A 21,807-nucleotide genomic window follows, 5' to 3' on the forward strand; every position below is an offset into this window, starting at 1 on the left:
GCTTCAATTTAAGCACCTTGAATTTAAGCACCTTGAATTTAAGTGCCTTGAATTTAAGCGCGTTTAATTATGCATTTTGTAATTGCTGCTGTACATCACACGTGTTCTCTGGGAAGCTCCGAAAATAACGTTAGGGGCATATTTAGCTGCTATGCATAAACCCAGGGAACGTGAACGCTAGCCATCGATTCACTTGTCATTGGCTTGTTTGTGAGAGGACAGCGATTTACACCCGGGACAAACTGCCCAGAGGGTCGACTGCTTCTGTCTCCTGACGGACACAAGAGGGGCCAGGCTCCCATGCTGATCTGGAGGGTCTGGCGGTGGCTAACGGCCTCTCGGAGAAATCCACGGAAAAAGTCGGGAAGAGGGGCTATTGATTTAGTGGGCCGCAGACAGGCGGGGAGTTCAGAGGAATTCACGATGGAGGCAGCAGCCGGCGACTGGGGGCGGGGGGCCAGGGGGGTAGCTGTTTGTAGCTTGTGGCACCTGCTCTGCGGCTAAATGGGAGCCCTCCATCTCTGTCAGCCTCCAGGCTGTGCAATCGATGGCGGAAAAGAGCGGGAAAGTCAGGATGGAGGGTTTTTTTTCCGACGGCTCCGGTGCACGGGAGGCAGAGTGGGATTGATCGACAGGCACGTGGAGGCGTGGGGGGGTGGGGTCTGGCAGAGGCCTACGCAGTAGCGTCCTGCATCCCTCGCAACAGACGCCGCCCCCTGGGGCCAGAGCCGAGCCAAATGTCAACATTGCTGCAGCAAGAGACTAGAGGATGGGAGAAAAAAAACAAAACAGCATGTCAAAGCGGATGGGGGGGCCGCATTGCTCACGCCGTGTCTCTCTCTCTCCTCCCAATGCAGCGGAGTGGCACTGGCACGCGCCCACTATGAGAAGCAGCCGCCCTCCAACCTGCGCAAGTCCAACTTCTTCCACTTCGTGCTGGCGCTGTTACGACCGGCAGGGCCAGCCCGTGGAGATCGAGCGGACCTCCTACGTGGACTTCGTGGAGAAGGACAAGGTCAGGCATGCCATGTCCATCGCGGCGGGGGAGCTAAATCATCAGAGCGGGGCTCACTCCAGCCCATGTCTGTGGACTGGGGGGGGGGCGCGGGGGGGGGGGCGGGGGATGTCAGACTGTTGGCACATCTCCACTCCAACTCCCCCCCAGCCATCCCTTTCTCTTGTTCTCAGAGCAGATAATTCTGTTTCTCCTTGGGCCTCTTTTGCGGTACATGGGGGGCCTCCAAACAAGGACCCCCCCCCCCCAGCTAAGTATTTATGGTATCTGCACTGCTTTTGAGTATGCACACCTAGTATGCACACCTAGTATGCACAGTACAGAACAACGTCTGATGCTGATATTGTCTTATGGGTTAATCAAACACATACAGGTGCCTCTCAGCCGGGTGGATGCTGCCATCTCCCAGGAACAATAGAAAGTATCATACAGCATATATAGCCCGGGAAAAGATGAAAATTGAAAGATGACTACTGAATATACATCGCTGTCGCACCATCGTAAGGTGGAAATATCCTGAGCGGCACCACGGTAAAGTGAGGAGTAACTGCAATTACGGAGTTTCGTCTCTCATTACGTAGATCCCGGTAATTTTTATAAGCAGGTTACTCTCTTCTGTTCATCAGCTTGACCATGACAAAGTGAAGAAGGAGAAATGCTATCTGTGCATATATATCTAAATATTTACACAAAGAAATGTGATTCACTGAACTTTAATAAGAGGGAGAAGCAATTAAATTAAAAGACTAAAATTTAATGACATTTGAATAACATTTATTTGGTGTATAGCAAGTATTTTAAATTACATAAAAGTGTTAAGTTCATATTTAAATAGCCTATTGCTGAGATAGTATAATTTAAAACTTTACTTTGCTTATGGTGGAATAAGATGAATGTTTTCATTGACATCAGAGACAGAGAATGCATTCGTTTGGTCCTTTCATCCATTACACGCAATTTTTAAAGCTAGCCCTAGGGGGCGCTAGGTAACCCATAGCCCAAAAAAGCTATTACCTGATACTTGGCAGGCGACCGCTGGACGTCCAAATAGTGCAGTACTCCCGGTTAAGCTGGAGTCACTGTGTCTTTTAGCTAGGGCTGTGTCACCACTACTGCATCGAGAGATACCCAGTTGTCCTGCTGATGGTAACTTAACAGGCCTCTTAATTTTATGTTTGTATTTTTTTGCTATAATATGGCCCTTCACATTTAAATTAACACGCAGGTTCACTCACTCACGAAATTACACGATGGCATCGACATACCTCCGATTTTAATGACTCGGAAATGTGCAGTTAATGAAATGTTTCTACTCAACCCTTTGTTGACATGCACCATTGTTGTAGCATAATGAAGTGTAGTCATGGTGTTATGCGCAGCGTTTAATGCGTTTCCTAGGCTAAGCCTCACCATGTACCGTCGACAGACGCGTAAAGGGGGGGGGGGGGGGTCTTTTTGAGCGTTTTTAAGCAGCCTGTCAATAGGAGTACTCGAGAACACAATTTCAAAAAGTTCAAGGCTGGTTGACCCGCGTCATGTGTGTTGGCTCTGGAACATCTGCACGCAACATTTGCGATTAATATTCCGCACTTTTGCGCAGGGGGACGTCATTTTAGGTGAACGGGCGCACGCAGACGTGCACGAGCACCAAAGAGCTGTCACTTTACGGAACACGAGTCTATTTGACGTATTACTGGAGAAACATGTGTTTTTACTGATCCTTACATTCCCAGCCCAATTTTTTTTGAAAAACTGTCATTGTCGGTACCAAATGTATAATATAATTTAAGTTTTAAAACTGTTTATAATTCTTACGAAAATGAAATGCAGAATTATCTCTGCACTCATTCTTTTTTTGTTTTATAAGTAACCGGTTGAGGACTTATTTAAATACCGGAGACATTAACCTCCCCGGATAGCCTTTTTCAGATATGTTTTGTTTACCTGTTTGAACGAGAGCTGGGTTTGTTTTAGTATGAGGTTATGGATGGATAACTTTGCTCGAGGATAGGCGGGCCACAAGCCAGCTGGCAACGCCTCAGTCCACCACCGTTCCTGCCAACTCACCTCCGCCTCGACCTCTGCGCTCCCTTCCACTCCGCCTGCGGTGGCTGCCAGAGCAGAATGGAAGAGTTGGCACAGAGCTCCGGAGGGGAGCAGTGGAAGGGTGGGGGCATGTGGGGGGGGGGGGTGATCGGCTGTCCAGGAGTGCGCTCTGGTGCCCATTTGGGGACGGATTGAACTCCCCCACCCCCGCCGAAGCTGAGCCGGTTGTAGGAAAAACGGCCCATGCATCGAAACGTACATCTGTGTGCATTTAACTGGATTTAGTGACGGCTTTGCTTTCGGTCCATGCGAACATGAAGTTTGTTTCCTTTCACATTCCCCACAGCATTAACCAAAAAAAGCAAACGTTGGGCAATAGGATGGAACAGCTGGCTTTCAGCGCAGCGATGAGGGAAAATGCGAGATTCCACCGCTGATCTTGCCGAGCACCAGAGCCTCGGAAGTGGTCCTGTATTAAGTGTACCTATGCGGTGCTTAATCCTCCCCTCAGTTTACAGTGTGTGGGGGGGGGTAGCGTCGTGTTTTACACTGAACGCGAGGGGCAGCTGCAAAGTCGTTTAGGTGCAGCTGTGGAGTAACAGGCTTCAGGAGGAACGGAAACGTCTCCTCATGTTGTGCTCCCCTTCCTGAATGAAAAAACTAGCTAAATGTTGAGAGAAAACGTTAAGAATGGCGTGTCAAGGAGGAGGGACTGAGTGTGCGTTGAGTGGGGGGCTGGCTGCTGGGGATGTGTAAGCAGCCGGCCTCGCACCAGCCGTGCGTCGCTGCGCACCGCCGATCCGTGGGGGATTTTTTTTCTCAAGGTACCAACAGCTGTTAGGTTGCAAGAAGCGGACCGGAGCGTTTCCTTTGGGTGCCGTTCGGTTAGAATGCCGGCCCAGCAACACCACCCCCCTCCCCCCACCCCCTCCACCACCCCCCTCTTTTAAATTGCCCACAGCCTTATGTAGTTAAAATTTTCATACAAGACACCAAATTTCATGACTTTAAATGAAAACGGATTTATCAGTAATGAGGACACAACTGGTTTGCACCCAGATGAGCAAAACTCACCGCATATTTTCAGAACAGGGTTCAGGCAAACAGATTGCTCTTTAGGAGGCTGGGCTTAGACGTTCCGCTAAGGAAGGAGGTGCTTTTACATGACAGCTGCAACACTAATGTGTCGACCTGCACACACTCCTATCGGCAAACAACAGCAACCGCGTCCCGGCCGATGATAAATCTCGCTGATTACGGCAAGGTTATTGCTGCCTTTATCATACTGATGGGATATCAGCGGGTGTGACACCAAAAAGTACCCCGGCACCCCCCTCCCCCCGAGATTTATTTTACTCACATCTCCCTTGAGTGGGTGGGCTAAGGAATCCGCAGAGTTATACATGTGAGATTCCGCCCAATCCTTCTCCCACTTGCTGTTCCGGGAAGTGCTGCCTGACCTCATACTTCTGCACTCCCTAACATACCCCCTGAACGTGCTGGCCGGTGGTCATTAATCCAGGCCGTCTCCATAGGCGCCCTGGGGCGGCCGACCAGCACCTCCCCTGGATTAGGAGCGAGGCTGCAGCTGGGAGCAGCTCGGGGACGACTGAGCAGCTAAGGCAGGATCAGCTGCCTGCCTGAACCTTTCCCCAATTCCGCGAGCTCGGCGCTTACTCATGACACCGCCGGGGTAATTCGGGTTGCCCTAAGGACCCCTCCCTCCCGAAGCTGCCGGGTTTTAAAAGACTGTCCCGTTTTTGTGTCTGACAGGAGTACAACGGAGAGAAGACCAACAACGGGATACACTACAGGCTACAGCTCCTCTATAGCAACGGTAAGGCGCCCCTGACCAGCGGCCATTAACCAATCCCATCCTCGCTATTTCAGAAGGGGCGTGGCTACAGGATGGCACTGAGTGAATAAGACAAGTAGCAATCATGTAACTTTATGTTAGAGACACAAACCTTATTAATCTTATAGGAGACATTTCTTTAAGAGATTAACATATGACAGATAAATATGATAAAAAAACCAGCAAAGCTGACTCTTGGGCTTCGAATAAAATGCCAAAGGTATGCAAGAAAGTAATTCCACATTTCTGCTCCCTCCCAGCTCCCAGCATACCTGTACTAGGCATTTGGTGTTGTCTGATTGCTTGATTGTTCAGGTTCAGGTGTGTTGGGAGCTGGGAGGGAGCAAAAATGTGGACTGGCTGGGGGTCCCCCAGGACTAGGCTGACAGACACTGTGTTAGATGGGTTTGATGCCTCATGGCTCATTTTCACGGCACCCCAATCCATCAGTAGCCTTAAGACACTCGTATATAGCCTCACTGTCGTGACGTTTTGCGTTGGTTGAGGGGTTGGGGGCAGACTGGGAAAAATTGAGACGTCTGTGTTAGCAGTGGGGGCTCGGGGGGGGGCAGCAGTGGACATATACACAGAAAATCCGACCCTTATGGTTTACTGGAATATGTCTGGCGGTATATCAGCAAGGGCTCTGGCTTTGCGCGGATGGCCTCCCTCCACGGCTGCCCCAAAGCGCTTCCCCCACCCGGACTCGCTCGCCATCACTCCCCGCGCCCCAGTTTAGCTGCATTAGTGCACTAATGGAGAACGGCAATAGTGATTGATTCCTAATTCGTTTTTAAATTTTAATATCTTGTTATCCTAAAGGGATAGACAACAGGCGGGTGGGGGGCCTGGCATCCATGATTCAGGCGGGGACACTGTAAATAATTAATTCCAGCTGAGATTTGTTTGTTTTTGCTTGTGGTGTTGGTGGGGTGGGGGAGGCAGTTACTATGAGCTTGCATGCCTGACAAGTGTTACAGAAAACACAAGTGTACTATTGGGACAGAAGCAGTAAGGGAGGGTGTGTCTGGGAAATGACACCCCCCCCACTTTCTTTGCCGCCGTTTGGGTGAATGCTGGGGGGCAGATCTCCTTGCTAACTCCTGCTGATGCAAGGTCCCTGTTTTCGCCCGCAGGAATCAGGACAGAGCAAGACCTGTATGTGCGGTTGATAGACTCCATGACCAAACAGGTGAGAATTTCCTCCTGCCTCCATTTGTGTGATGGGAGCCGCGGTGGCCTTTACCTCCCGGGATCCATGGTGCTGAGGAAGGAGGCGGGCACACCGGAGACACCGAGGGTGTTAGGAGTCTCCGGAGACAGCCGTGCCCTCGCTGAACTATCCCAGAGTTCACTTACCTCCGGAGATTTAACCGTGAAGGTTACAAGCGCTCCGCATCCAGGGAAGGCTGCATTTACACTTTAGCGTGGAAGAACGAGAAGGTCCGTAATATGAAATATTCCTGAGGTTTCGTGGAGTCGAAACACTCAAGACGCTCAAAAGAATTCACAGAATCGTCCTGGAACATCGATTCTGCGCGCCTCCTGTAATGAAATACTCATTTAGTCTCTTTCTCTATTTAAGCCATGTAAAAATAAGCCAAATTAATAGCCTTTCTTATGCTTTTTAAAATAGTTTGATAGTTTTCGAAGAGCATGACCCTTACAATTGAAATACCGATGCGCTCTCCGAAAAAAAGGGTAAAGATTTGTACCTTGCTTGTCACTGGGGCTGTACCTGAACCGTCGATGGTACATAAATGCTGTTTGTACCTTTGGGATGTTAATTTCTGTACCTTTAAAGGTTATAACCCCAGTGACGAGCAAAGGTACAAATTTTTACCCTTTTGTCTCCATGTCAATTCTGAAAGTATATCAAATAACTTAATGGAATATAGATTCTACCAGTGACTTGGAATCTGCCCCTCCTGTTGCTGCCGACATAGCTCCCTCCGCCCCCCCCCCTGCAGTAGGCAGACCCCCCCTTTCTGTCACCCTCCCCGGGTCAGCGGTCGATATGGAAACCTCCTGCCCAACAAAGCAGCGGCCCGTAAGACTGATCAATAACCCCTAATGTAGCCTCAGAGGCAGCATGCTGGAGACAGTGATCCAAACAGCAGCCAGAGCGAAACAACAACAACAAAGGGAGCCGCAGGCCGCCAAATACAGACGGGGTGACGCTGCGCCGTGGATGTATCCCACTGGTGCTGCGGGACCGAGCGATATGCGACACCACACCTGCACAAGCAGCTTTCCCAACACCCTCCTCAACTTTGGTCATGTGGTCGGGTCATGTGGTCGGGTCATGTGATCGGGTCATGTGGTCGGGTCATGTGATCTGACCTGTTGCCCCCGTAGCAGATTAATCTGGGTTTCCTGGCACACTTTCGCATACAAATGGAGCGGGATGCATTTTCTTCCCGTTTCCATATTCACCCTCTTAACACGTTAATTTATTGCCTAAAATTTATCCATACAATCGATTTTGCGGGTGTCAGTAAATCAGCCGCGATCGATGGGCTCCTCCAAGTTACTCGTGCACCCTGTTTGCGGCAGGGTGACGGCCCATGGCCCCGTGTTGGAGCTCAGGCTCCCGCGTCACTGACGTCAAGCCCGACCGCTGGTCCGACCCGGGGTGAGGACGCCCAGCTGGGTCTCAGCATGCCTCTTGGCTTATTGGAGAGCAGGTGTGCTAAGAGCACCCTGATTACCACTCCAGCCGGGACACTCAGGAAATCAGGGGCTTCTTAGGGCTGCCACATGACACTGTCCCCCCCACCACATCTCTCCATGTTTTCACGCCTCAACTCGAGCCCGTCGGGTCGCCCTTATTCTGCTGACCGGCTATGAAAATACGTCAGAGCAGATCTTGGCAGTTGTGATCTTTTGGGGGGGTCACAGAGCAGAAAGATCGCTCACTTTATAGCCTGCAGTTTTCATATTGTGTAATTATCAATTAAGTCTGTTTGGGAAAAAATCGTAAAAACGTGACCCGTGCACACACCCGGACCGAGTCAGCACACATGACGTCAAGTCTCGGGCCGGTATCAGGTCCGGATGCGGGGTGGTTCATAGCTCTGATTCATGGCGCCGGCCACCCTCATGGACCCCGGCAGAGAGAGACGTTAAGAGACCTCAGTGTCCACCCCTTCCAAGGACCGAGCTCCCTAGACTTAGCTAAAAGAAAATCACTTTGTTAGCCTCATACTTGACCACACTTCCAAGGCATATTAAAGACAGCTCGTAAACAGCAGCGATCTGACAGGCATCTCTACGGACAAACGTTTACTCGGACCTCGACTGACGATGCCCCATTTGACGCTCAGGTGTTTTTACGCAAAGATCCAGACCGTACGTCCTTGAACGGCACCACCGTTATTTATATATAAATATCGACCAATCGCCTTTGACTTCCCGCCCCCCCCCCCACCACTGCCAGCATTGGAAGTTGTTAATAAAAGAGGAGAGGCCTTCACTGCAACGGGAATCAATAATGCAAAAGCGGCTGTTATCCTAAAAGTATTGTCCCGCTGGGTATCCAGTCCACCCTCCAACGACCGAATGACCATTAAGGGGGATGGAGCAGGGGCTATACCAATGGCCGCGATCCCATAACTCAGGGTACGAGCAGCCGTGATCAGAATGGAGTGAGTGTGGAACTCTTTCTCTCCCGGTAATAGAAAGTAGTCATCCCTCCCTCATTAGTTGGGTGATGGATGGTGTGCAGTTGGACCCAACTGAGGGCAGCTGACCATCAGGACAGCGTCCCGGAGGGTGGGGAGAGGAAGAGGACCCCGCAGGGGGAGGAGGGACCGCCACCGGGTCGCTGTCCAAGTCCCCCATCCAGCGCCACCCCTCCTCGTCATTCTCAGACGTGTCAGATGGCAGCTGGGGTCTGCTGGAGGGATGAACGCGAAGTCGGAAGGGCAGGTTGGGTGCATCACTGTCGCCTCTCTTTGCAGGCCATCTTGTACGAGGGCCAAGACAAGAACCCTGAGATGTGCCGCGTGCTTCTCACCCACGAGATCATGTGCAGGTGGGTGTCCCCGCCGCCTCGTCTGACCTCTGACCTTTTCCGGCTCTGCATCGGCGTTTGACTCAGGGCGAGCTCCGGGGTCGTGGGCAGAATAAGCGCATGAGTAACGCTGACTCAGACAGAGCTCGGTTTGCGGTGTGTCTAAACCCTATCAAGACCAGATCGTAATGCGTCTTTAAACCGCAAGTAGGAAGTATCTAAAGAGTCCCATAAATGTCGTTATAATTTTAACATAAATAAAATATAACATTTAGGATGACTAAAATACTGGCCCAATAGTATTATAAGACATCAGACAATCACATAAAAATAGCACTAATTACAGCATTTAGCGTTTATAGGGGGGGACCTGATCTCATACACACACACACACACACACACAATCATCCTCCTTTACATTCGGACCCAGTCAGTTTCCACCCTGTGCCGCTAGTGCACCGGTCCTGACCCGATTCGGTAACGTGTGTATTTGCACATGGCTGACCTTACAGTTCTGCTGGGGGGGTGAGGGGGGGCAGGTGACATGTGGTCAGGAAGGGGTCAGGGGGCCCCCCTTGCTAATGGCATCGCGCTGGGGGTCGTCTTGCAGCATGCAGTGCAATTACCAGGTCCCTGAGGGTATGCTTACTGGGTGGGGGAAGTCGGGGGTTTGGTGGTCCTGCATTGGTCCCTTGTTAATAATGCATAAGAGGGGTGTGGGGCTGCTAATGAGGGTGGGGGTAGAGATCTGGGGGCTATTGGGTCAGCAGTGCTCCCTTCCTGCTCTTACCTTATCCTGAAAGATCAGGACACTGTGGTGCTGGACCCAGAATCCCAGTTTGCGGCTGGGCAGCATAATCTGAGTCCCAGTGAAGGGTATGTGCATGTGAACTGGGCAACTGTAACAGGTTCCTGCTAAGCCAGAGTATCCTTATTTTTTTAAGGTCCTTTTATTTAGAAATATTACATGGATGGGAGCCGCACTAAGACTGATTTAATGATTAAAGCTGTGCGCCGATAAACTGGCTCATCCCTGCCTGCGGCAGCGGTAATGAGGAGGAAATGATCGGCTAAATAATCACGGTCGGCTAAAGGCGACGGAGGGAGCATCTCGACCCGCTGCAGCGAATGAACCGCTGACCGGGCCGCGCTCTCGCAGTCCCGGTGCTGACCACAGACTCCCCCGCCTACCTGACGGCAGCTACGGTCACATGGCATCAGTGACCGTGCGGACGAGGCCGCTTAATTCGCGGGTGGCCCTCAGCGTGCGCGGGGACGGGGCCCGGTGTCCTCGCGCTCACCGCCCCCCTCTATCGCCCCCTGCAGGCCCTCCGGGGCGGTGCGTCGCGGCCCTCCTCCCGCCGCGTTTCGTCCTTGTGACAGCCGGTTGGCATGGTGCAAAACAGGGGCGGGCAGCCGGGCACAGGGCGGTCGCCGCGGGCGAGGGTGGCATGGATTGCGAAAGGCCGGCTGCCAGGCTGGCCCAGGGCACGCCGAGAGGGGCTGCCGTCCGAGCTACACCGCCAGCCAGCCAGAGCCGAATGCTGCATCTCATTAGCTTTGGCTAAGGCCTCCGGCTAGGAGTTTGGCTAATTACACCGCTCGCTCTCCCAAAAACAAGCACCGCTTTGAAATCGGCTTCACCGCTCCAAGAGCCTGTAGATATGGGGCTCCTAAACCGTGCCTTAAAAGTGCGTCAAAGTGACGCGGACGCACTAGGTGCGTCCTGGATTGCTATTTGGAGCAGAACCCTGCAATTATGACCCTCAATGCTGGTTATATGAGCAGGGACAGGGCTGGAATCGAGGACCAAATTCCTGGAAGGGCTTTTTTGTCACATTTTCATAAAGATCTGAATAGGCCATCTTGGCTACTCTGCAGCTCACGTTGAGGACCAGGGGCCCGGGGACCAGCTACCCATCCCCCCGCCCCCCGGCTCTCAAAACCGCGGCGACAGAACATCTGCCTGTTGCCTGGGACTCGGGTCTTGAGGAGCGTGTTTGCCATCGTTAGCTGGCCCGGGTGTGAGCCTAGCCCGGCCCCGGGGGGCAACGCCATTAGGAGAGCATTATGGACGCACCGTCAAGATTTGTTTTTGTGTTTCGAGGGGGCCCCGGGTCCCCCGAGGCCCCCAGGCGGGCTCCGAGGGTCCTGTTTGTTTATAACACCCTCTCTCGCCGACTGTGGAGACTGTCACCACAACGCTGCTGCTGGGCTTCCAAAGCTAATTGGTCTCCTGGAACCAGCGCTAATGGTCGGTGCGGCCGGGGGAATACATTACCGCCGTGAGATCTATGGCGACGGTCACGCACTCGCGGACAGGAAGGAAAACAAAAACAATGGCCGGTCGTTACCCTCCGAGACCCGCTGGCGTTTTAAATGAAGTGTAATGTATTTATTCGTACATTGGGGGCCGGCGTTGATGGCTCTGCGCAAGCACGCGCGTTAAAAACCCGTAAGACTTTATCAATTAAAAAATGCAAAGCAGCTTCATATTCTAGCACCGGACTAACAGTGGTGACTAGGAATGGGATTTAACAATCGTTTAATGTTTCCTCCCTTAGTCTGAAAACGTGCAGAATCGGTAACCCTAAATTGCCCGTAGTGGGCATGTGTCCTACGATTGGCTGGCTTCCCATCCGGGGCACCCCGTGTCTTGCCCCAGTGCATTCTGGGATAGGCCCGGACTCATCGTGGCTACAGAAGTGGTTATGGAAGACGGATGGATAAACGGATCAAAATTTTTAAATAGACGAGTATAAGATAAAAACTGTGGAAAGACTTCCAGCTTTTTGTAGAACTTTTCAACTGCTGCTCCAGTTATTTATTTGATCGTCCGATTTGTGACATTTGTGGCATTTTTTCATTGTTTATAAACATTACCGCCAGTATTTGTGTAGTAATTTTTAAAGCATAAGGTGAAAAAAATGCTAGGTCCCACAATTTTGATGACTGGCATATAACTTAAAAAAGGTTCAAAATAAAGTAGCATACAAGGACGGCACAGTTTAAGAAACAATTTGAAGTATTTTTACTCAAAAGAGCAGGCTGGATCTGACCTTGTTGGTATTTATTGTAGCGATTGGGTCAAGATGCGTGGGTCAGGGGGCTTGGCGTTTGGCGGATTGTGACCTTGATTCCAGCTGGGAATCTGCCTGTTCAGTGTGTCACTAATAATCACGATAATCACATGGAGAGGGTGTGGCACTCAAGCAGCAGAGCTCACCTGTGATGACCTACAACGATATGTTGTTATTAAAGGGAAAAATATCCCACTGATTGTCTGAGGGAGTCAGTCTGCAGGAAGACTACGTAAGGAGAGGTGTAAATCCCAGGGAAGAAGGGACTTGAGGATAAAGGGTAAGTTATTTTGGTGTGGTGTCTGCTTTAGTGCTTGGGAGCTAGAGAAGAAGGTTTTGCAAATACAGGCAGTGCCAGAAGGAAGTGTGCTGCAGGGGATTATGGGTGGAGCAGACAGAGTAGATGGCAGCGAGTCACCGTGAGGTGATAAACCTGCTGCCGGCCATGCCCAAGCTGGCTCCTGGCTGCTCTGCGAGGGGGTGCCGGTGGGGGCTGCAAGCAGGGCTCTGTGATGCCTGAGGTGGCAGAAGAGTCCATACCTGCTGCTCTGAAAAGAGGCTTTCCGGCCTGGGTGTGTGGCCACTGTGGCATGGCCCAGGTTAGCATGTGTGTGCATGTGCCTGTGTTTGTGTGTGTGTGTGTGTGTGTGTGTGTGTGGCTGCCACATGCCACCACACTCGCAGCCGGGTGGGGGCCGTGGCCTCAGCCAGCCTGTCTCTGGCTCGGCGAGTGACCTTGGCCAGACCCGGCCCAGCTGGAGTGCTGGCCGCGGGCGGGGGCGGAGCGTGAGAGAGCAGCGTGGCGCCGGGTCCGAGCGCCTGCCGTGGCGCTGTGGCACAATGCCGCGCCGTCGGGTCTCCTGCCCCCCCCAGCCACGTGGGAGTGGCCTCAGTGAGGCGCCGGAGAGCTTCACACGGCCAACGTGAACGAGCTGCGTATGTCAGACGGTTCTGGTTTCACACTCCATCTTAACATTAAAACGCACGCTGGGTCCCCCCCCCCCCTGCAGAAAAGCAATGCTAAATGTCACACATGCACCTTTAATACAATTATTTAATTTTACACAATACATTAATATTTTTTTATAAAAAAAAAACAAAAAAACATTTATAGGGTCCCACTCAGGGTGTCACATGTGACTCATGCGATTCCAGGCTTCAGGGTCGCTGTGATCTACACTGCATATATGGTTATGGATGGATGGATGGATGGATGGATGAGAGAAGGATGGATGGATGGATGGATGGATGGGTGGGTGGACAGATGGATGGATGGATGAGAGAAGAATGGATTGATGGATGTATGGGACAACAATGGATGGATGGATGAAAGATGGATGATGGAGTGATAGCATATATTATTTATATGTATATGGACTGAATATGTACCATGATATAGTGATGTACTACGCAGTACTCGGTATTGACACCTGCCAGATTCTGCCATAATTAAACAGCCAGTGTGTGGTCATGTTACCCGCGTGCGGACATGTGACCCGCGTGCCTGATGCACGTATCTCTGTTTCAGTCGGTGCTGTGACAAGAAGAGCTGTGGGAACCGCAATGAGACCCCTTCCGACCCGGTTATCATCGACAGGTGAGTCCTCCATGCCAGCCGCCCATTCGGGGGTCCCCATGCACCTGTTTAGTGCCAGCCGCTGGGGGGGGTCTGTTCTGAGAGCATCGTGGGTCACTGGGAGACGTGTTTGATGACTGTCAGACCTTAGCCCTCTTCCTGTGTTTCCTCCATGTTTCTGTGTGAATTATCATACAGAGCGTCTCACTGTTTTTACATGCAGAAACCCCGCAGCCTCCGCCATGTTTGTGTTGTTGAAAATCCTTCGTAAGAGAGTGGGGTCCATAGCCCCCGACTTTGGGTATCAGTCCACGTCTGTGGGGGGGAGGGGGGGGTAGAGATGTTAGTCCATGGTGGATATGGAGGATTTGCTGCTTGATGAGAAAGTGTGTCTGGTGTTTGTGTGTGTGTGTGTGTGGATTATGTTTGCATTACATTGTGGGGACCAAATATTCCCAAAACCTGTTATTTTGACATTGTGGGGACCATTTTTCAGGTCCTCACAAAGATCTGTGAATGCAATCAAAAAATTAAAAACGGCTGGTATTTTGTTTGGTTACTTATAGTTAAGGTTTGGGCTGGTTATGTTGAGATTAGAATTTTCCCCATATAAAAGAATGAAGAGTCCTCGCAAAGATATAATTACAAACCTGTGCGTGTGTCTGCGTACTGGTGGGCTGGGATTTCAGCCTGACCCCACCCTAACAACTACGCCGGCAGTATGTCAGGGCCTGGGGTCTTGCCTTTTAGCATTTCATCACCCCCCCCACCCCACACTCCCCCCCCCCGATAACTCCTCCCATTTGGCTGCTGTCAGGCTGGCTGGGGCACAGCGTCCTCTTCCAGAAGGACGGCGCCCCCCTGGGGTGCTGGGGGTCATTATCAAATCCTTGTTGGCTCGTTAGCTGTGCCTTGGAGACTGTCCAGGGCGCGGCAGAGAGGAGCCGGAAGCCGTGACCCTCCCTTCACGCTTGGGCCGCTGCCGTAACCCCCACCCGCCCCCCCCCCCCCCCCCAAACTCGTCCTCTCACCTCCCACTGCCATGGCATGGCTCCGCTCGGCACTCTGGACCGAAACTGCGGCGCTCGGGTCACCTTTGAGCTCGACGGCTAAGGAGACTCTCTGCACCAAGCGGAGCCGTCCGCAGACGTGTGCTGGCGCCTGAGATCGGACCCGAGTTCCACTCGAATGAGACCCGTCTTCCACGCCTGGATTTATGGCTCAGCTTTTCTGTGACACACGTCGTGTTTCATCACCAGAGACGAGACCGTTTTCACTGTGCAGTACGAATAATGCCAGAAAATTGGGGAATAATCAAACATTGGATTTCCAGGAATCAGAGAGATGTCACTCAGGACTTAGGACCATTTAGATGTTCTCTAGCCACCCCAAATAAATGTACACTAATTAGTTGAAATAGCGTTAATTCATTTTCATTAAAATCAGACCCCCACCTTAGCAAAAGCTCAGCCCCCCCCTTTAATAAATCTCTAGTTATGCTCCTGCCAGAAATTCAGCATTCATTAAACCCAGTTTTTCAGTTCCTTGTCCACCCTGCCCTTTCTCTATCCTGTCATTCCCTCTCGGGGGGGGGCATCCCTGGATGCCATTGGCCCCGCCCACATGGCAGTGGTGGCGGGGGTGGTGATTTAGGGTCGGCTCGCCCATGCGGCGGCATCTTAGCTCCCTATTAGGAGGGCTGGTATTTATGACCCCCCCCCCGTCCCCCATTGCCTGCGTTCCCACCCTGTGGTTCCTTAAACCAACAGATAAATCAGGCCGGGGGGGGGGGGGGACGCCATCGCAGCACCCGATGCAAATTATGGGCGTCACTCGTCTCCGTAAAGCGGCTAATGACCGGAATTCATCGCCGCCTTCGCCGGCGCAGATCCCAGCGAGGACGGCGGTATATAAATCAGCCCCCGCATCCCATCTCCGCGATTCACATCGCCTAGTCCCCCCTCCACCCCCCCGCCTGGCTAATGCGGGGGGGGCCGAGTCGACTTCCGCCGCGTGTCCGGATTGATTTAACGCGTTAAGCCACTGACCCCCCCGAGAAGTCGGAGATCTTCTTTGAATGATGGCTGCAATTAGGACCTCAGGCGAACGCGGGGAAGCTGGGCAGAGGCGGTGAGAACGTGTCGGACCCCCCCCCCCCCCCCCGATAGTGCTCCACTTAGCGGCTCTCGCCGTCCCCCCCGTGCCTTTACAAATAGCGGTGACGCTCCGCCTCCTTTACGGATCAGCGGACGAGCATCCGATGCCGGTTAGCAGCCTGTGCATGTGGGTGGACAGACAGCGGGTGGGGTGGTTCATAATGGGTTAAAGCACCCCCCCCCCACCACACACAATAAAGCACCAAGCTGGTCGTTTAAATGTCTCCCCCCCCCATTTAGGCTGGAATTCTGCCGAGCCGGGGCGAAATACGACAATGGCCTGGGTGACATATTACTGGCCGAGGTTTAAAACAGGTGTTATTACAAGCTAATATTGCAATTAGCTCACCCGGCGAGCTCCTCGGCAGGGCTGTAAATTTTCTGGCACCGTCAGGGCTTAACTGGGGCCCTTGTCTAATTGCCCCTACACAGACCTACCCCCCTCCCTGGATAAGACCCCCCTCCCACACACACACCTTTTCTTAAATGAAGGCTCTTTACTCCATTGTAGTGATTCACAGGAAGGCGGTGTGACCGTTATCGGGCCATAACTTCCTCCCTAATAGCCCAAGACCTCTGGTGAAGTTGGACTGGGTGAGGGAACATACCTGCTCACTAGCCCCACCCTGCTGGTTGTATCTCGCTACAGCAATAGCTTCTCCTTCATGGCCAAAAGAGGGGCTAAATCTTAGGGCTACGTGAGTCAAGAGGATTAGGAGGGCAGAGAGCCTGGCCAACTTCTGTTCTTCCAGAAGATGCTGGGAGAGATAACAGCACCGATCCAGATATGCTAACGCTAATCAGAGTTTAAGAGCGATCAAAATATTGCCCCTCGGGGCAAAGACTGAATATAGCCACTGAAAAAATAATTTCCCCCAACCTTGGGAGATCTACAAGTCCGGAATGGTCATGGAGCAAAGGAGGAGGAATGAAGAGATAGACTGAATGAATGAGTACGATTGAGACAGCCGTGGCTGGTTAGGGTTAAACCAGAGGCGTGGGGTGGGGGTTTTGTAGGGGTACTAAGCTCTCTGGACCCTTACCAGCAATACCACCTATTGATCGGGAGGCCACTGCATTGGAGCCAGCTAGATTAAGAGTATAGATTTGCAATAAAGGGAGCACATTACTCAGAAGCCCAGTTAAAATTGAAGCAAAAAATGATATCCTGAATGAGGTGGGATGAGTCAGGCCATGGGCGGGGGCGGGGGTGGTCGGAGCTGGCCGAGGCTGGGGGTGCTGCACCATGTAGGTAGAATGCAGAGTGGAGCACATTGCATTGTGGGTAGACATTACGCAGGGAGGGCCACCTCGGTTAATGGGGAGTCCCGTCACGAGTACGTGTACTAGGTTACGGGAGTGTGTGGGAAGTATGGGAAGCTCGGGCATTTGGATCTTCTCTGTTAGAGGGCTGCGGAAACCTCTAGAAAGGTCACCTCTCCTAGGAGCCAGCCTGAAGAATGATGTGGGGAAGGCAGGGAGTTTCCTGCGGCCCGTAAGACGCGATACGAAACTGAACCCTGACCCGCTCGGTGCTGGAGGGGCCCCACACCTCTGAGGAAACGCACCTGGCTTCCACACTGACAGCACCGGGCCGCGGTCCCAGCTCACTGCTGACTGGTCCCTCCGGTTTAACCGTTCATTCCACCTTGTTAGGTCACGGCCAGATGACACGTTTGTCACAGGGGCACTGCATTCCCTGCGTTCCCCACCGGGGACTTCCCCATGACAAACTGCCAGGGTGGGGCTACCAGCGTAGCCGGAATAGTGATCGATTGCGGGGTGATGCAGTGAGTGGCCTCTTCCCGGCTGATGTTAAGTTTGGTGACAGTGCCAACAGACATGCAGGTGTGCAAGCACAAACGCACACACACACACACACACACACACATGCATACGTGCACAAGCGTCCTAGAGGAGGGATGAGTCAGAGCAAGAGGAAGCGAGGAGCCACATGGGGTTTGCGTGTTATCCCATGGTACAGGATATCGTGTAACGCGGGCTGGAGCGTGTTGCATTATGGGTAGGGATCACAGCACAGTTGCTTACTGAGCGAAAGTGGTTCTCGGAGGGTGTATGTGCACGAGGAACGACCTTCACGGACGGCACATGCGGTGGTGGGGGGTGGGGGGGGGGCGTCAGTAAGATATACCGGCTGGTATTGTGTGGTTTCTCCCCATTCCTCCTTTAGGGGGTGTCCAGTTTCAGCTTCCAAACAGACCTCCAAATAGAAAAACCGTTAGAACCGCAAGTCCTCATCGGGCCCGTATCGAATGAGCACCTTTGGGGATGGACAGACGAGTAAATAAGGGTACCTACTGAAATCACCTCCCGTGACTGCAAACACTGGGAGTCTCCTGGATTAAATATAAACCAGGCTGTTTCAACAGCTTCCCTGGGGCCGGATCTGACCCCTTTCGTTATTTGTTCGTCCTCGATTGCAATTCTCGACGTTCCCAAATGAAACTGCTCCTGTCCCCCCGCTTTTAATTTGGAACATTCCGTGCAAATGTAAAATAACATTTATTTGAATGATACCAAGGTGGATTTAATTTTATCTTTAGGTGGCTCCCTGCGTCCGCAGGTGCGATTCACAGGTGAGAGGTGCTCGTGCGCGGAGCTGTATCAGGTGACAGGATCGGATCAACGGTCTGCGTATATTTTCGGTTACAGTTGAATTTAATTCCAAGGCCGTTTGTGTTTGTTCAGGTGTCTCAACATATAATATCAGCAAGAGTGAGTTGAGCATGGATTCTTAGACATGGTGCATCTAATGTAGGTGCTAATCAATAAGTCTTAAATCAATTAATTAAAAGAATTAGAATGATATTTTACCCAAATTAAACACACTTCTTTATTGTGAGCTTGCAGTATAAACTGTTATGATATTAGCTGAGCAGAGGTATATAAAGAAATTCAATATTAAATAATTTACTGTCAAATACACAGGAAATGGTCATTTATGCTGGGCAATGAATCTCTTACTTTGCATTTCCTACTGCCTACCGGTAAACAATAAGCCTGCTCCGGTAAAACAATAAATACAAGTACAATTATGACAATACATACACACAGTGCAATGTAAACATCTAATCCATATATATATATGTATATATAATGCATACATACTGTATATTTAATGCATGCATGTAATTCTGATATTATGAGTCTTGGTTGAAACCTTTAAGCTAATTGGACGAGCCCTTTTAAAATCGCGGCGAGCATTTTAATGTTTTAATGCAGTTCATTGGACACTGCTGATCCAATCAGAAGGAGAGGACACCAGGGGAGGCAGCTGTTTGGTTTGGGCAGATGAGTGGACCATCGAGTCGATTAGCCTACGGTGGGGGTATTCCGAGGGGGTGTGGGTGATGAAGGGGCTATTTAACTGGGTTTAACGTGATTCTGGTTACGATGGGTCATGTTCGGTCTGTGCTTTGTCACAAATTATGCACTTTAGTTATGCACTTCAGTTCAATGCTGAGTAAATCTGTATTCCAGGCAACCGTGACACTCAGCGCGTATGGAAAGTGCTTCAGTCCTCGTAGGCACTTGAAAGTGACGTTAGCACTTTTACGAAAGATCTTGGCAGTGTGCAGACGTACTCCTGTCATGCTAACCGATTACGTCTCCTACTCGGGCTTTAGCTGTGTGGCGGCTAATCGTTAGCCGCCAATCGGTAGGAGCCAAAGCTGCCGTGAACCTCGGTCAAGAGCAGCTACATAGGGGACCTCTAGGGGGCACTGTTGGGGAGATGCAATCTAAGGGGCAAATGTTGTAGTTCTGGGCCAGGAGAAAAACAAGCACCAAACTGCACCAGAGGTCGGGCTGTTGAAAAGGAGCAGGGATTTTCTCACCGGGGCGAAACACGGGAGTCGCCGCCCTCAGCTCCACGTGCCACGTGGATGGCATGCCGATGAGATTCGGGCGCTGATTCTTCTGGAAGGCTCATCGCTCCCAGCTCACGGGCGCGCCAGCAAGGAGGCCTGTGCAAGACACTGCTGGCATGACGAAAACCCCCCCCCCCCCCCCTCCCCCGTTTCCGTGAGAGAAAAGATATCGATCCTCTGCGGTGATCCTGCTGTCAGCATATTGCTTGCTCCTAGGGTGTTCAAAGTGCAGGCTCTGGGTGGGGGTGCAATCCGCAACTGTAAACATGCGGTAGGCCGAGGTGACTAGGCTCCGGTGCTCGGCTGGGTGTCTTCACACCCCCCTGACCTCTCTGCCATGTCCCCCCCACACACGCTGTGCCCTGTTTGGGAGAGGGGGGCACGCTCAGTGAATCCTACCTCATCCCCGAGAAGCTGTGAGCGTGGCAACCTGGTGCCCCGGCTTCCTAATTACCCCCCCACCCAGTTATCCCCCCGTTCTCTTCTCAATCACACTGAGGCGTTTGTACAAATTAAGAATTCTGAGAAATCCCCCCTCCCCCCCATCTTAATCAGGAGCGAGTGCGGTGCGGATAATTGCGCACAGGCGGGCGGTGGGCCCAAACCCCTCCTGACGGGTGGGTGGGCAACATTCTCCAACTGGCTACCCTTGGCTGGTGCACAGTGTTCTACGTGTTCTATGGTTCCGCGTGGTTCTAGAGGGTTCTAGAGGTTATCCTTCTCAGAAATCTCGATGAGTTGGACGGTTCTGGATGGTTTGCGTTTGGTAAGTTCCGTGCTGCTGGCCTGATGGCCTGGATGGTTCCGGAAGATTCTGGAAGGCATTTTTGCTGGGTATTTTCCATGATTTTTTTTTGCTGTGACTTATGAGCACACTGCTGATAGCCGCTGTCTTTAGTCTTTTGATGGGAGAATCCAGCCCTGGCGCAGGTGGTCCCGGAGGAACCAATTGTGTGGGTTTTTTAAAAACGCCCGGCTGTGTCTGTCCATCTCCGCCAATGAAAAGGAGATTCTCAGCAGCTCTATAAATGACCGGGGCTCATTCCTCCCCGGCCGGTCGCCTTCCGCTCCGGCTCCTTGTGTATTCCTCACGGATCCCGCGCGGTCAAAAGCCCCAGACCTGTTCTGCCGCCTAACCAGTTTCTCCCTGCTACACCCCCCCCCCCCCCCCCCCCCTTAGTTCGTCGGCGGGGGCTTGAGGTGTTCAGTAACCCCTGCTTCCTGTGGTCCTCTGGGTATAGCACTCTCACACACACTCACATATCCACACACACACACACACACACGCAGAGCTGTACTCATATCTTTGTGGGGACCACTCATTCATTTCTATGGGAAAAACCCTAATCCCAACAATGACAGCCTTACCCAGCCCTAACCATAACTAACCAACCAAACAAAAGGTCATTGGCTTCTTTAGTTTTTCGATTGCAGTCACAGATTTTTATAAAACTGAATTCCCACTGAAAAATGGTCCCCACAACGTAAGCTATAACCACCAACCCACCCCCCTCCTCCCTTCCCCGAAATGTGTGGTTTCCGCCGTGGGCCCGGCAAGCTCAGGCTGGCCAGGCCTGAGGTGGTGAGATAGGGGAGGGGCCGGTGGTCCGCCAGTGGGGGGTTGGGGGTGCAGACAAAGAAAGAGGAGCAGATTAAGAGAGTATTGATTCTGATATAAAAACCACGCAATGCGATATGAGCGATGCCATAGTGTGTCGGCAGTGTAGGTTCGGGGCCCGGTTACATCACCCACGACAATTAGGTTAGATTGGCACCCATCAGCGGCTGAAGCCGGCAGGACGCCCTGATCCGGGCCGAAAGAGGCACTTTGAGAGAGATAACAGGAGAAAGGACTATAATGGGCCTTTTTAGTTCTTTATTGCGGGGGTGTCGCCATACCCCCCCCCTCCCCCATGGGTTTTACTGCAATGTAAAAACTGTCCCTCTCTCGCGCTCTTTGGATTCAAGATCAGGTCACATGCTCCCCTCCAACTGGGGGGGACTTCTGTCCTGGTCTGTAGCTGAGGCACGCAGACATCCCCCACCCCCATCATCCGTGCCGTGGACGAGATCGACAGGGATGTCTCGGCGAAACGGTAATCGCCCCCCCCCCCCCCCCCCCCCCCGCTCCCACACTCACCGTGAAGGCCGCCCCAAGTAGAAGAAATATTATG

The 21,807-nt window shown here is 52.0% G+C and overlaps 1 protein-coding gene across 1 annotated transcript in view; it reads left to right on the plus strand.

The window, feature by feature from the left end:
* The window catches only part of LOC125704774 (transcription factor COE3-like), a 93,513-nt gene that overhangs the window by 12,726 nt on the left and 58,980 nt on the right, over positions 1 to 21,807 (plus strand). Inside the window, 6 exon segments of the mRNA XM_048970784.1 lie at positions 858 to 945; positions 947 to 1,015; positions 4,835 to 4,898; positions 6,053 to 6,108; positions 8,879 to 8,952; positions 13,540 to 13,608. Coding sequence (XP_048826741.1) covers positions 858 to 945; positions 947 to 1,015; positions 4,835 to 4,898; positions 6,053 to 6,108; positions 8,879 to 8,952; positions 13,540 to 13,608 — 420 coding nt within the window.

This window comes from Brienomyrus brachyistius, chromosome 12 (assembly GCF_023856365.1).
Source record: "Brienomyrus brachyistius isolate T26 chromosome 12, BBRACH_0.4, whole genome shotgun sequence".
In the NCBI taxonomy this organism is placed as follows: Eukaryota; Metazoa; Chordata; class Actinopteri; order Osteoglossiformes; family Mormyridae; genus Brienomyrus; species Brienomyrus brachyistius.